This window comes from Epinephelus moara, chromosome 14 (genome assembly GCF_006386435.1).
Source record: "Epinephelus moara isolate mb chromosome 14, YSFRI_EMoa_1.0, whole genome shotgun sequence".
NCBI lineage: Eukaryota > Metazoa > Chordata > Actinopteri > Perciformes > Serranidae > Epinephelus > Epinephelus moara.
Genome location: NC_065519.1, coordinates 21,793,143 through 21,808,374, shown reverse-complemented (window position 1 = coordinate 21,808,374; position 15,232 = coordinate 21,793,143). Strand labels below are relative to the sequence as shown.

At 43.7% G+C, this 15,232-nt stretch overlaps 1 protein-coding gene across 3 annotated transcripts in view; it reads right to left on the bottom strand.

The window, feature by feature from the left end:
- Window positions 1-267: 267 nt before the first annotated feature.
- tmem260 (transmembrane protein 260) overlaps window positions 268-15,232 on the bottom strand; it is a 32,889-nt gene continuing 17,924 nt past the window's right edge. Inside the window, exons 8-16 of one of the 3 annotated variants that reach the window (XM_050062820.1) lie at window positions 14,973-15,059; window positions 12,694-12,802; window positions 12,207-12,379; window positions 9,450-9,621; window positions 7,615-7,754; window positions 6,817-6,993; window positions 4,980-5,033; window positions 4,612-4,696; window positions 268-4,437 (exon numbers count right to left, since the gene is read on the bottom strand). In XM_050062820.1, coding sequence (XP_049918777.1) covers window positions 4,177-4,437; window positions 4,612-4,696; window positions 4,980-5,033; window positions 6,817-6,993; window positions 7,615-7,754; window positions 9,450-9,621; window positions 12,207-12,379; window positions 12,694-12,802; window positions 14,973-15,059 — 1,258 coding nt within the window. In that variant the 3' untranslated portion in view covers window positions 268-4,176. The remainder of the gene's footprint in view (window positions 4,438-4,611; window positions 4,697-4,979; window positions 5,034-6,816; window positions 6,994-7,614; window positions 7,755-9,449; window positions 9,622-12,206; window positions 12,380-12,693; window positions 12,803-14,972; window positions 15,060-15,232) is intronic. The other 2 variants (XM_050062819.1, XM_050062821.1) reach the window with 2 other exon arrangements.

Below are 15,232 nucleotides of genomic sequence, written 5' to 3'. Positions count from 1 at the left end.
GGGAAACTGAAGGACCCCAGAGAGAGCCCAGGGGCGTCCATAAAGGTGCCTAATTTGTCAGTTTACTCCTCAATTATTTAAATAGATCTAAGAAGGGAGCGGAGAATGGGGCTTTTTCTGCCTCTTCGCAGTCAAAGGCAGAGAGAGACCTTTCTCCACGGTAGCCATTTTCAATTGCGCTCTGCACTGCTGTCTTTGATATACAGAAGTGCTGTAGTGGAGAGGGGCTGTATCAAATAAACAAATGTGTGTACACAAGATAACAACGGGAACTTGGGGATAATATTCAGTTTGCTCTGAAGAACTCAAAGTTATTTCGCATTTACAAATTTACAGATTAAAACAAACTTTACGAACGTGTGCCCACAGAGTACACAGGGACACGATAACACTGTGTCTGTGTCATACATGGGCAAACACACACACACGTGCATTTATGCATCTATCTGTGAGGATTTAGGTGAGGTCTGGATACAAAGTGAGGACCCCTTGTTACTCATCCCTCTGCTCCTCCATCCATCCACACTATCAGGTTTTAACCCCACCCCCCACTATCCTATCAGCACTCCACACCCAGCAGGGGTACCAGCTCACACAGCCTGGCAATGCCAGCTCTCAGCCAGAGAGACCACTGGAGGTATGTGGGACCTGGGGCCAGAGATTACCAAGCGGTTGAAGATTGATCCTGGAAATGGAGATGTCGCATTCCCCAGCCCTCTGACCTCTAATCCCTCACATATCCCTCTATTGTTTGGTTTGTTTTACTAGATGGCTGAGGTTGTGCGGGCTGAGGAGGATGAGGATGCTGTGAAGGTGGAGGGGGTCCACACAGGGTCCTAAGGTGACCTTATCTCTTATATGCGTCTGGTGGAGGCAGGTAGAGGATCCACTCTGTGTCTGAATGGTTTGCCGCAGACCCCTATTGAGATGAACTCTCATCTGTGCAACAACAATCACTTTCAATAAGCTCTATATCAGCAGCCATGCCAGCACCGGGTCCAGTGGCAGTAGGACAATAGTCTGGGTGCGCCTACACAAAGACGTGAGCACCAAGACAATAACATAGTCCTTTAAATACAGGAAAGACACTTACAAACAGCGAAAACACTCTGTCCATTTTGGCACAATAGACGCATAGCAACCCAAACAGGAAACACAATGGAGCACACCACAAACACCTGTACAAATAAACTCAGTAAACCTGCAAACATACTGTACCTGGCATACAAACAGTGGCCACCACACACTGAGAAACACACACATCAAGAGTGATGGCAAACAAAAACCTGAGACAAGTCAATCATGACATCATGTCAACACAGACTGATGTTAATGGGCCTAATTCTCCCCAATACACATCACTGAATTAATGGGTAAATATTTAGTTTAGCCAAAATAACAATAGCGTAGTATGTTAAAGAGATTTTTAAAGTTAAGGTTTCACCGTGTTGACAATCTGATATCTAAGACGCTGCGTTCAACCAAGTGACGAGAGTTGCCATTCTGGATAAACCTGCAACTTACTGCACAAGAATAACAACAATCCAAAGCTAAAAATATGTGTGGACTTTGGTAGAAGGCATTGGCACCCTTCACAAAGATGGGTGGCACCTCGTAAACATCCTTGAAACAGGTTTCTCATGCTTAGGAAAGGGATCTGCCGGCAAAGTTTTTCAGAGTGCAAGATTCTGCAAAATCTGCGGCCAGCTCAGTATATCATGCCTCTCACACCCTCTATTCTCTTCCCAAACACTAACCAACACACCCCGGCCCTCCGCCTCCCTCCACTCCAAGCTTCCATCCAGCCAGGGAGAGGAGAGGAGAGGAGATAGGCCCAGTTGCTAAAGCTGTCTTTTCAGCCCCTGCTCCCGCTCGGTCTATCTGAGATACACAGCAAGCGGAGGTGTCGCTTTTCCGCTGGCATTTCGGACAGTATCTACTTATAGACGGGAGAAAAAGAGAAAAGAAAAACAGAAGGGGTATTATCAGGGAGGGATGAGAGCAGCAAAGGCATTTTGTCTTTTTATTCCCCTCCTAAGCCCTGGGCTTTGCTCCCAATCCGATTGGTCGATACGGCCAGGGATGTAAATGAAATGCAAAGAGGAATAAGGCTGGCTTCCCATCTCCAGTGTGTGCCCCCCTAAGTCCTCCGCCCCTCTTTCTCTGTCTCACTCTGTCTTGCTCTCTGGGCTGTTTATGGTGTTGTGTTTCTGTCTCCCCATTCACAGACTTGCTGCTCTCCCTGTTTCCGTCTCACCCTCCTCACTCTGCCTCGTCGTCCTCCTCCTCCTCCCCCCCTCGCTCCTCTCTCGCTGCATCCCTCCCCTCTCCCTGGCTGGGCTCACAGCTCTTATCTCCTCAGACGCCCCACATTCCAGCGTTGCCGTGGCTCCCTGCCTGCATCCCTGGTCACGGCGATTCCATGGGTTCCCACAATCCTCGGCAGCTTGCTGATTTAGGGTGGGCAACTGACTCTCAGAGACAGGGGAGAGGAGAGGAACAGAGGGGTTAGGGAAAGACAGGGTGAGAGGGGATGAGAGGGTGGGAGACAAGAGAGGGATGACAAAGGGAAGGACAGGAAGAAAGTAAAAATAACAGCAGGGAATGAGACAAGAGAAGAGAAATGATGTGGTGTAAACACAAAGACATGAATATGTAAGTGAGGTTAAAAATGGTTGAAAAATATGATCAATACTTGTGATCTGAAAGGCCTCGTCTACCCAGGAAGAAAGGCTCAGAAATGTAATAAAATAAACAGAATCTTTATTGAAATATCTGAATCTGTAGAAAGCAGAGTGACAGTTTTCCCTTTTTTTTGAGAAACCAAACCATCTGTGCTACAGCAGGTCGAATCTCATCATCCAGCCAGCTGACTGCCGCTAATCAGGCCTGCGAACAGAGAGGGCAGATTACATTCTGAGAAAACTACACATGCACTTACTGTCCTTCGCTTTCTAGTGGCGTCTCAAAAAGAAAGCTCCTCCAAAACCTTATTGTAATTGACTGGTTTGACTTTGTCCAACAAATTTTATGGCCACGAGGTTCATTAAAATCAGCAAAAGCATTGACGTTTCAGACCCTGAGAACACTCCAAAGACAAGTGACTCCGGTCGACTCGCTGTGTTTGCATGCTACGTTGTCTCTCCAGCACTCATCACAGGGCTAAAAGTCCTGGGAGCTGGGAGGCTGATGGTCCTGCGTGTCTACATGTGTCCCTGGAGTTTGCATGACTTTGTGCTTGTATGATGATCAAAGTGCTTTTCAGTGTGCCGATCTGTTTATCGACTATGTTTATGTGCAGTTCCGGCAGGGAAAAGGCTTGGGTGGAGATTTAAACGTGTTCACACACACACATACACGTCAACATGCAAACACACAAATCAACACACGGACACACAGAAACGCACCTCTAAAAGGGTCCCTGGCATTGTGACATTTCACATTTCATTTAAATCCATGAGGGATTACAGCCCTCCCGTTAGGAAGGAAGAGAGGAAAAAAAAAAACACTCATCGAATCCATTAGTTTTAAACATTTAAAGGACCATCTAAGATAGACTGATGGAAGGATAGAGGGGTGGGTGGGTGGGTAGTGCTGGTTATGCAGAGTGAGGACTGTGTGGCACAGCACAAGTCTGTCCTAGATTAAACAGCCGCTCTAATCCCCCATTTCTGCCCCCAAATTGGTTTTCCCTCAATCTCGGCCTTGCCATCCTAATGTGAGAAAAAGAGAAGTGGAGCAGTGGCTGAGGCAAAATAATCAGCACGTTAAAAGCTGTGAGAGCAGAAGAGGAGAGGAAAAAAGGAATGAGATGTAACGATAAAGCAATCGAATGAGTGTTTTTAAGGGGTGCACGCACAGTTTGACTGGGGTCAGTCAAGGCTCGCTGGAGTCAAGCTCTGTCCCTGGTCAACTGTGAACGTTCATCCAGTGAAGCTGTCTGTCCTTTATGCAGAGTCCTGCTACCTCGCAGTACTTCCGCATCAGCAGTCCTCTCAAGTCCCAACTCATAGGTCCAATTTGGCCAAAACTTTACCTAAACGTCATTCTGTCCTTCTGGAGCACCACCTTTAAACCATGAGAAGAGGCACATTGGCTCAGACTTTGTCCCCAGTGCCTCGCACTTCGGCTGGGCTCGTGGTACACTCGGCTCCATGTAGGTCTCTCTGGATCTTGTCATGGGGTTGGCCTCCGGCTCTTACGGAGCTCGCCTCTCTCTTTGAGCAGATGACCAATGGCCAAGCGTATGGCGGGCGCCTGGGGATCTGTGGGTTCCTTCTCTAAGTAGAGACTAAAGTGCTGGGTGCTGCAGGTCAGCAGGCTGTCTGGACTGTAACCTCGGTGACCGGAGCGGAGGAGCCTCTCACAGGCCAGTGCCAAGTTCTTGTCCCAGTTTGGAGGGTAGTCTGAGTGGGCCTCCACAATCTCCTTATACAGCTGCCCAGCGAACACACACATTTATACACACAGAGATACACACATAAAAGCAGATGTTACGGCAAATAACAACAAAGCCCCTGAATATGTCGTACTTTGCTTTGTGCGGCTCTTAAATCTGCCCCATTATGGTAAATGAGGGTGTTGTTGCATGTTTGTCGAGGTCAGACTCACAGTGTAAGACAGCTCAAAGAGGCGAGCTTTCCCCTCTCCCTGCATCCTTTCTGCCAGGTCAAACAGAAAGAAAGCCGTCTTCATCCTGAAACAAAGCACGCAGGCTCAGGGCTAAGTGCTGGATGGATGAGCCATGCAGATCCACACTCACAGACGCACCACTCCAATGGAGTGATTTATGTAGATGCCGCCACCAAATAGAATGTACATGTAGATGCTCTACCACACAAGACTGGTTTATGGAGATGTTCTAGCGGGCTGGTATGCATCGTGACGCAGCTTTTTATCTGCACACTAAAGTATACAACCTCTCCAAAGAGGAAACCAGCGTCTTTTGTTGAAAAAATAAATAAAAAAGTTCACTGTACCTGGCTTGCCACATCTCCTCATTAGCGACACGCTCCCAAGACGCAGGATGGAAACTGTTCACACATGGAGAAAAAGAACATTTCTTTATCTAAACAGCTTCAGGCGTTGGCTTGTGCACAGTTCCACTAACTATAAATGATTATTTATGTGAATATATTGTTCCACTCGACTGTGCAGGTTTTGATACACTAAACATCAATGTTTGCTGCATAAACATTAAATGACTGAGCAACAATACCAGCTAGCACATTAGACATGGAGTAAAACCACATCTCCCTTTTTTCACTTTGTTGACTGTAAACACTTGACCTCTTCTTCAAAAGAATATTTTAGCAGGTTTCCCGAGCTAATATTTGGCTTGTGGGCATCGGCGGACACGCTTGTCGCGAGAGTGCGGGAAATAATGTCACAGTATTCAGTCGTGGATATCTGAGTGAATGAAGGGCTGCTGGCAACAGCAACAGAATATGGAGCTTTGACTAATTCTACTTTTGACACAGTTATTGACAAAATGCAATAAAAAACTCATTATTTTTCATCTTCAGTTTCATTTTCAGATTGCTGAGGGCCTAATGTCTTGCTCTGGTTGAATTCACAAAGAGCTGGATCACAGCATGGAGAACAGAGGACAACCTCACTGAGGGAAGCTCTGTGGAGTCTGTGGAAGGATGACTGAGGAGACCACAGACAGACGAGGGGGTAGAGAAGGTGTTGGCGATGAAATACATGGCAAGGACTCATTAGATGGGGTTCATTATCTTTCTGAATATTTCTAGTTTCATCTAAAGATCATGGGCTGTTTTAAACAATATGCAAAATGATTCATTGAGTAGGCGTCCTGGAAATCACATTGTTAATTTAACCCCTTAAACATCACTGACTTAAATCTGGGCCAGCCTTTACAAACTCACTGTCGAGCGTATTAAATGATGCACAAAACAAATAATATTTCTATTTAATAGAATGCTGCTGCCGTAAACAACATGGACTCCTGTGTTTGAATATTTCACTCCGTGTTAACATCACATAGCTTTGATGAAGAGGTGGAACAAGACAATTCAGGGGGACAGTGTTATTGTCAACAGTGTGGAAAAAGGTGATTATTTTTGCCTCACATTGCCGTCATATTTGCTGAAACTGTCACTATGTTCTGAAACGAGTACATGAAACAGATAATCTGTGTAAAATATAATGTCCCTCCTCCTCTTTCTCCTGCTGCCTTCACTAGAATCTCCTGCAGTGCACCGAAAAACAATCAGTGCCGAGGAGTGAATTGCGATTCTGTTTCTGCATTGCCTATTTTTGTCTCAAATGTTCTCAGAAACATATTTTAGTGTACTGTTTAGCTGTAACATGAGAACATTTGTACCCTGGCCACAAATAGTCGAGGTGAGTACTAAGCAGCAAACACCAACTGCGCCACCTTTCTAGCTCTACAACTAAACAGTACACTTAAATATATTTCTAAAAACATTAGAGGGCAAGAAATAGTCAACACAGTAATGGAGTGCTTCATATTTGAGTTGCGAGTCTTGATAGGCATGATTGGCAGCTACTTAGACTCTTCAGCACTGATTAGTTGTTTATTTTCATGTGCAGTAAGGCAATTAGAAGCACAACAAGGCAATAAATTAGGCAGAGGAATATGATTTTTTTTGTCTCATTTAGTGCTGTGTGAATATAGAGACAGTTTCAACACATATATAAAAAGTTACGTTTTTATTAGAAGTTACAGACTACAGCTTTAAGAGGAGGAAAAGGGGAAAACTGTATGTTTAGGGGTTAAACACACACCTGTGGGGAGGCATTAGTTATTCTGTTTATTTGTATATGCACCTGTCGTGTGGCTCACTCCAGTTGTAGAGGTTGCGAGTTCGATGGGCCCACCTCTCAGGGTCAAACTGCCTCTGAACAGGCACCAAGTAGTCACACACACCCATTGGCCAACGAGAGAAACTACGTTCCCAGCTTGGGTCTCCATCAGGCAGCCCGATGCAGGCAAACACATGCCTCCTGCAGGAAAACAATCAGTTAAGAGGCTTGCTTGCATCCTCAATTATTATCCATGTAAGCACCCCTGTTTCTCCTTGCAGGTAACTGGTGATGATGATGAGACACACAGGAACACCATGCAGACAAACATTACGCACATCCCAAAACCTTCTAGCTTCCCTCCAGCCAGGTGCTGCTCACCAAAGGCTCGGGCCCTGAGGGTTAATCCCACAGGTCAGTGTTGCCCCACTGTGAGACAGGCATGTTGGCCTGGCAAACACTGCCCCCTGGTGGGCTTGGTATTAACAGGTCTCCAGCCAGTTTCTGGCTCTCAATTCCTCTTGGAGGAGTGAGTGATGAGAGCAGGGAGCAGCAATGAGTCCGCCTGAGACTGTTTAACCAAATCAAGTAGATTAGTCGACTTCTGTAGTTCCTCAACAGTTCTATAGGCTTATCTTCTCCCTGCACTCACCGCTGTGTCGACCATCCCACTGATCTCTGCCTCATTAGATCACCCACTTGTTCATTTGGACCATTGTTGCCCTCCCAATTCACTCGCTCTCCATTTTACACTCTCTATTTATCTGTTCAGACCACCCTTTCATTCTCTCTCGGCTCTCTCCCTGTGTCTCAGCGACTCACTGCGTGTTGTGGGACAGAAACTGCTCCAGACTGAAGGTGTCTTTCACCTCGGGGTGGACCGGGTCCCACCAGCGGCCGGGAAAGTGCACCCCAGGGTGGTGCTGCGCCAACTTGGCCACATACCAAGTGTAAGTCATCATCTAGAAAGAAGACAGAGTAACACCAACTCTGTTTAATTCTTTATATTTCTGTGATTAACAGTTAAATTACCACTCACTTTACATCCACTTAATGAAAAGGCTTTATTGACTATTTCAGTGGGTTTCACTACATATTTCAAAGGGGCTTTTTTTTCTTACTTAAAGCTAGTCAGTGTTAATAAACACAGTCACCAGCAAAAATAAATGTGATAGCCAACCCCAGATTCGCTGTCGTTTTGGAATGGGCTTTGTCAGCCTGTTTTTTTGCCTCACTATATTTTCGTGTTTTCAGCACTCCCAGTAACATTGCGAAAACAGAAAAATAAGAACAAAAATAATAATATACAGGCAGAGTAAAGGGTCTCTGCAGATAAAAACACTGCCAAACACTTCTAGTGGGGCATAAATGATGACTGAGTGAGATTATTTCTGTATTGATTTGTTTGATCAATACATTGTTTGTCTTTTGGAAAATTCTACATACTATAACTTTATAGGCTCTTGTTTAGTTTAAAAGCTATTGCTTTCACTTCTCATTTTTATTACATTGCTGTCTTAATGCCCTTTATGATTTTGACATTGAAGAGATGTACCAACTTACGATGTATGTAATGACAATGTACCCACTTTAGAAAGCCTGCAAGAGACTTACGGACATCAGGTTGTATCTGTGTATCTTGTATCACTTTAAGTCAGTTATTACACAGTCAAGGTACATTGCTATTTTGTCCATAAATAATTTGCCAGACGTTTATTTTCTTTTTAAAAAATAAAGAAACCCGTCTTTTCTGAATTCTATCTTTCCTACTTGACATCCAAATGAAACTGAAGCATTGTGTCAGAAATCAAATTTAGCAGCTTATATCATGAAGGACAACGAAAGACCATAAAATGTCAGTACCATTCACACAATACAATAATGGCAAACTTTCTTTTTCTAAGATTATTTTTCAGGCTTTTGCCTTTTTTTACAATGCAGCTGGAGATTGACAGGAGAGTGGGGAGAAAGACGGGGAATGACACCTAGTAAAGGGCCACAAGTTGGAATTGAACATGAGCTGCTGCAAAGGACTAACATTCTACAAGGTGAGCTAGAGGTTGCCATTTCTTGCTCCGGTTGGCCAGTGAGTCATTCTATTTTTGTACCTGCGTATATAATTTGGGACTGTGTTCAGTGGAAACTTTTACTTCAGTTGATTTTGGGTTCTGAAATTCAACTGTTCCTAAAAATACTTAATTGCCACTAGGGTCACAGCCATATATCGTAAAACTCTAAACTGTGTTTTGAAGACCGACAGTTGTCATATCGTGAACATTTGCCTATCTATGGTACTGAAAAAGATATGCAACTGGACACCTGCATGTTAGCACCTCCTTTCCTCCCCCGCTGCCTTTAAGACTTTATACAAATGCTTACATAAAAAAATGGTTTGAAGTTTCAACTATGGTAAAACATTAGTTCAACCAAAAAGAAACTGTTTTAATTCCTTTAAGGGTCACTGTGACTTCTAATACTAATACTAATACTAATAATCATAATAATATTGTGCACTGTGATTCCGTGAAACCAGGATATTTTCTGAGATGATTAAATCTCATTTTGTTGCAACCCTAAATCTTACTTTTGATTCATATCAAAACTTTAATGAGAACACTTCAACACAGTAAAGAGAGTGGAGAAATGAAAGCTCTGACCTCCTGGTCGACCAGACGTGCATCGGGCCGTACACCCTGGCAGTAGTATAAGTAGCGCATGGAGTTTCCAGGCAGATCTCCTCTGGTCAGGATGATTGAATCTGTTGGGACGGAGGCCAGAAGCTCCCTGCCGAACCTCTCGACCACACTGTTCCTGCTCTGATCGCACTCCCTTGAGATTATCAGCACATACACCATCACACTTTATAATATCATCAAAACACAACTTGTGTTTACTTGAATTTAAAAAGGGTGTTGAGCGCATCCTTACTCGCGCTTAGAAGTGTGTGTGATGTGTACATCCGTGTGTATGTGAGTGTTTGTAGGTACGCTTTCAAGGTGCTCTGAGGGTAAGTTGTCAGTGCCCCCGCCCCATCCCCTCTGCAGAGCGCTCTGGCTGCCTATCTAATCGTGGGGAGACAGGTGTGATGGGTCTGACAGCACAGGCCATGCTCTCCCCTTGATCAAAGCCGCTCAGTGATGGCTGTCTGGCACTCCCCAGCACTACGCTGGTGTAATCTTCCTTCTCGGACAGCTAACATCTCAGACTGAGCTCTGTGAGTGGAATCTATGTGCTAACCGTGCCTCTCTTTAGCCCCTACCATGGGGTGAGCAGAGAAAAACCTGACATGTGGAGTTCAGACCTGCGGTATGAAGCGCAGAGGAGAAACAAATCAGGTTGACTCAGGGAAAACTTATGCATGGGGATTTTAGAAGGAACTAGAATGAGAGGGGAGTTTTTATTTCACTTTAACTTTACCAAACAGAAGAATTTTAAAAAGTAACTTAGGGCACATTTGGTTTTAGCGTAGTTACTACAACAGGGATATTATAAAGTAAAACTGAATCCACAGATTAATTCACAGAGATTGTACAGAGTGCTTTTTGATGTCAGAACAACCAAGAGAAACTTAGTCACTAATAGCCTGTAGAAGTACGATACAATGCAACTACAATTATGAGTAACATTTTCTTTTCATCATTTTGTGTGTATTTTCTGTCAAGTTCACTGCCATACTGTGATCTCATTTTTGCAGGTGTAGAATTTGATTTTATAATTGTCTCTAAAGTGTATGTTGCAAACTGTCTTTATGTCTTAACCCCAACAAAGTAAAGACTCTTATGGCAGCTGCTTTTTGGGATGGGCTCTATTGAAATATAACAACCCAAGGACAAAACGAACTATGAGTCCTACACTGTGAGTCCTAACCCAAAGGTTAACACCAAAGGTTTCACCTGTGAGAAATAATCGCTGAAAACATGTGAAAAGACTGGGGACTATAGAGTGCTGAATTGTGGAGTAAGACTGCTAAACAGAGTTCAGTGTTCAGGATTTTTCAAGAAGGACTGAAATCATGGCTCAATTATGCACTGGAGCCATCCTTATCATAACCACTCATCTACACTACTATATCAACACTAGAGCATCAGTGGTTCTCCCGTTCAATCGCGACTTACAACACTTACTTCCTGCAGCCTACAGTTTGCTAGCTAGCTATTAGCTATCGTCAACACAAACTGTGTGTGTGTATTCTATCCTGTATTTATACACCCATGTAAACCATATGAGAACCAATCTGCAAAAGTATGTGTTAATGAACCACCTGAGCCAGACCGGCAAGCCACAAACTTTATGCATTATAATAGCACAACTATCAAGACTGAGACAGATAAATACAAAGGACTGAACGCCGCAGTGCTGCTCTGTGTGTGTGTGTGTGTGTGTGTGTGTGTTTGAGAGAAAGAGAGAGTGAGACGGAGATGGGGGAGAGAAGGTGGAAGGCGGACTGTTGCACACAATGTTTCTGTGAGTTCTTACCAACCTATGTGGACAGCTGCTTTGTCACTTTGTTACACATAACAGCTGCGCTGACTGCTTTGGCTCTTTACTGAGATGCGTCAACGTTGCCACCATATTGGACCGGCAAGACTGGCCTGTCAGACACACCCCCAGCATTTCAGAGCCGAGAATACTGCTCATTTTTGCATTATTTTTAAAACGAACTTTATATACTTGGCATTTTGGCTGCATGGTTAATGACACATTTTTCTGTAGTGTGACAAGCGTCGTTTTTTTAAACATGGGTTTTCCTATTCCTTTTCCTTTGCCAGTAGACCGGAGCAGTGTGCACAGCTCTGCAGCAGACAAACATGCCTTTCTGTGAGTGGGTTTGTTTTTCTTTTGGTGTGTCATGTTCGACATTATGGATAGGCCGGAGAACAGGTAGAGACAGTAGAGAGAAGCATGGAGGCCTGTGAAAACTTTATGTTGGTTATTTCTTTTTCTCAGATCTCTTACTAATTCAGTCTCTCTGTCAAACTTGGTGTACACTAATTTGGATCGATGGTTAAGTGCTGCCTGGGCAGAGACAGACGGTAATTTGTGGCGGCGCGTCATTGCATCTTGCCGGTAAAGGAGCTAAAATTAGAACATTTACCCGGGTGTTGTGTTCCCATTAATGCTGATCAGAGCCAGAGACAATAAATACCTGTGACTACACAGAGTCATTTACACGAGTGTGAGTGCTGATTAAAACCTTTCCCATTGCATCAAAGAGCCAGATGTTAGCAGGTGTTTGTGGGGGTTTTGTGCAGTGGGAAGGGGCTTTATAGTCATTGTTTGATTTCAAACCCCATGTGTTTTACCCAAAGAATGGAAAACATATCAAAACACTGTTCAGATATTTGTGGACTACGGTGCATGTTTTCATCACACCCATCAGGAAGTTTATTACTGTAACTGAGTGCAATGCTCACCTGTGATTGGTGCGCACCATATGTGCCAGCAGAGCCATGGTGAGGACCCAGCCTGTGGTCTTCCACACCCCCCCACGGCCCAGTCTCCTCTCCAGCTCAGTGTGTGTCCGGCTCAAGCCAAGGCCTGCCAGCACACACACTGCAGCATCGCTCTGCAGCCAGAAACGCTCAACCTGCAGGAAGTGAGTGTACAGGTGAATACAGACAAAAACACACACACGTCAGTGTTTCCTGTAGTTTTTTTTAGTTCAGTCCTGGGGTTACTAATGTACCTATTCCAGGATCTGCACCATATATACTGCTGTTTCAGTGCTTTAACTCCAAGATGTGTGTGCTGCCTACTGTATATAGATTTCTTACATGTTGAAAATTGCATTGTAAATCAATGTATAGCACACATTTTAGACCACTGTAAGGGAATGAAAACAATAGAAACATTTTGGCTTTTAATGAGAATGTCAAAATGGGTTTAAGTGTCATAGCTCACCACTCCAAGCAGAAGGGGTCTGCTGATGTCCAGGTTGGCTCTCCAGGCAAAAAACAGTGAGTAGACCAGCAGCATGGCAGTCAGCAGCCAGGACACTGAGCGACACGTCCTAACATAGGGAACGCCACTGGTTATTCAACAGTGTTCCTGCAGCTTGTGGTTAGTTTTTAGATGTTTTTAAAACTTTTAATGCCACTTGCCATGAAATTTAGGATCAATTTTACAATAGTCAAAACAGAAGGAAAAATTAAAATTATCTTAGGGTTATGGACAATTTTGTCCCAATGTTTATTATGACAGGGTTGCATGGTGGTGCAGTGGTTAGCACTGTTGCCTCACAGCAAGAGGGTCCCTGGTTCTACCCCAGGGTGGCGTAGCCCATCTGTGGAGTTTGCATGTTCTCCCCATGTCAGCGTGGGTTTTCTCCAGGTACTCCTGATTCCTCCGACAGTCCAAAGACATGCAGGTTAATTGGTGACTCTAAATTGGTCGTAGGTGTGAATTTAAGTGTGAATGTGAGTGTGAATGGTTGTCTGTCTCTATGTGTCAGCCCTGTGATAGTCTGGCGACATATCCAGGGTGTACCCCACCTCTCGTCCAACATCAGCTGAGATAGGCTCCAGCACCCCAGCGACCCCCAACAGGATAAGCAGTTACAAAAAAACAAAAGAATGTTTATTATAACTTTAAATGTCACTTTTTTGTCTTGTGGTGCTGACAAGGGTAGGACAGAAGTGGGAAATACCTGACATTTGTTGGCAAGTTTTTTGGGGCATGAAATCTTGGTTAAACAGCAAATTTTCATGGAATTTTCACTTTCCCATATCATCAACAGAACAGTGACAGTTAGCTAGCAGACAGTGGATCCTCTGCTCTGAGTATCCTATCCAGAAACAAAATATAAGCATTGTTGGTTCCACTATCCTGATCTCGGTGTGTTAATGTGAGAGGCAGTCAGTATATTATTTTTTTTAAAATAGAAGTTACCAATTATTTTGCGATTTTACAATGCAAAGTAAAAAAAATACTCATAAAATCCTACTTCCTGCGTCTTAGCATATTTAAACCGTTTGAAAGATTGCTTTTAGAAATTATAATACCAATTAAGGCATTTTTAATTAATAAATTCAACAGCATTTAAGACTTTTTAAGGATCCACAGGAACCCTGTTCAGTATACAAATATTTTCTAATTTTATTATCACACATGAATATTGTTCTATACACTCCTGGACTGCAATTTCCACATATCTAGTCTATTTATTATTTTGTCTGTTTACTCTTCCAAAATATTCTTGTTTTGAATAAGTCCATAAAAACATTAATGCAGGGATGGAGATCACAAGCCCGAGAGCAAATGTATACGCCAGCCAGCTAAGAGGTGCATGATTGATTTTCTAATGCAGACTGAGTCATAATGAGCTGGTGCCAACCGCTGAATCACAAACTCATTACAGTACAGCTGTAAAATGTACTTATGCACAAAAAAGAAAACACGTTAGCCTCATGGCAATAACAAATCATCATCTGAACCTGAAGAGACACTTTCAAGCCTGAGAAAATGACTTTTGGTTTCCAACAAATTGATCTGATGGGCTCTGCTGACTGGTCACTGATACATAGGGTCTAGATTCTTGATTTTGTTTTTTCTTAACATTGTGCAGAATCAGTTAAGGAAAATAAATGCTGATTTTTTAGTAAATAAGTGTTGTTGTGTTTTTACATACAAACAGTTTCACTCCACATTTCAACATTAGGTAAATCAGCATTTGCATGGCTTCCTTTTGGCATCCTATGAAATGACCTTGCGCTTTTTCATCTGTGTGTGTATGCAGCCAAGTTTATCAAAGTGCACCCCAGGAGAGGGGAAGCAGGGGGTGGCTGGCCGGTGCACCACAGAGCCCCAGGGCTTCGCTAGGCTTTATCAGCTCCACCCCACAGACCCTAGAAAAGCCACTGCTGTAATGAATTACTGGATCACAACGCCACACTGCCACATACAGATACATACAAGCAGCGATTTACTCGTCCACACAAACATGTTTTTGAAAATCCAAAATACACATCAACCTCTCTTGATTTGAATGTGGAGCGTTGCGACAGCTTGACAGTTAGGTGCCTCAGTGTTTTTTTGTATTCTCTTTTTCTAAGATCAGCATTTTGTCAGTGGTTTTGTTCCCTGTCTTTTACTCCAGGGGATTAGGTTTTTGGTTGAAGTGGCTGCTGAGATGTGTGTGACAGAGTTTGGTGTTTTGTATGTCGCCGTTTCGCTCATCCTACCTGTCCCATGAGGAGAGAAGAAGGCCTATTCCTGCCAGCAGCAGAACAGGAAGCGAAAGGTCTTGCAGGCAGTGGTCCAACTGGGCCCTGCACACACACACAAACACACATATTAGATATATGATGGACACCAAAGACAAGCTCAATTACCCTCCCTGCTACTGAACTCAAGGACACCAATTATTAAATGCCCTCCATCCCCTATCAAAACAAACTCCTTGGACTGTGCGCTCCTCCTTTCAATCGGATTGACAGATACG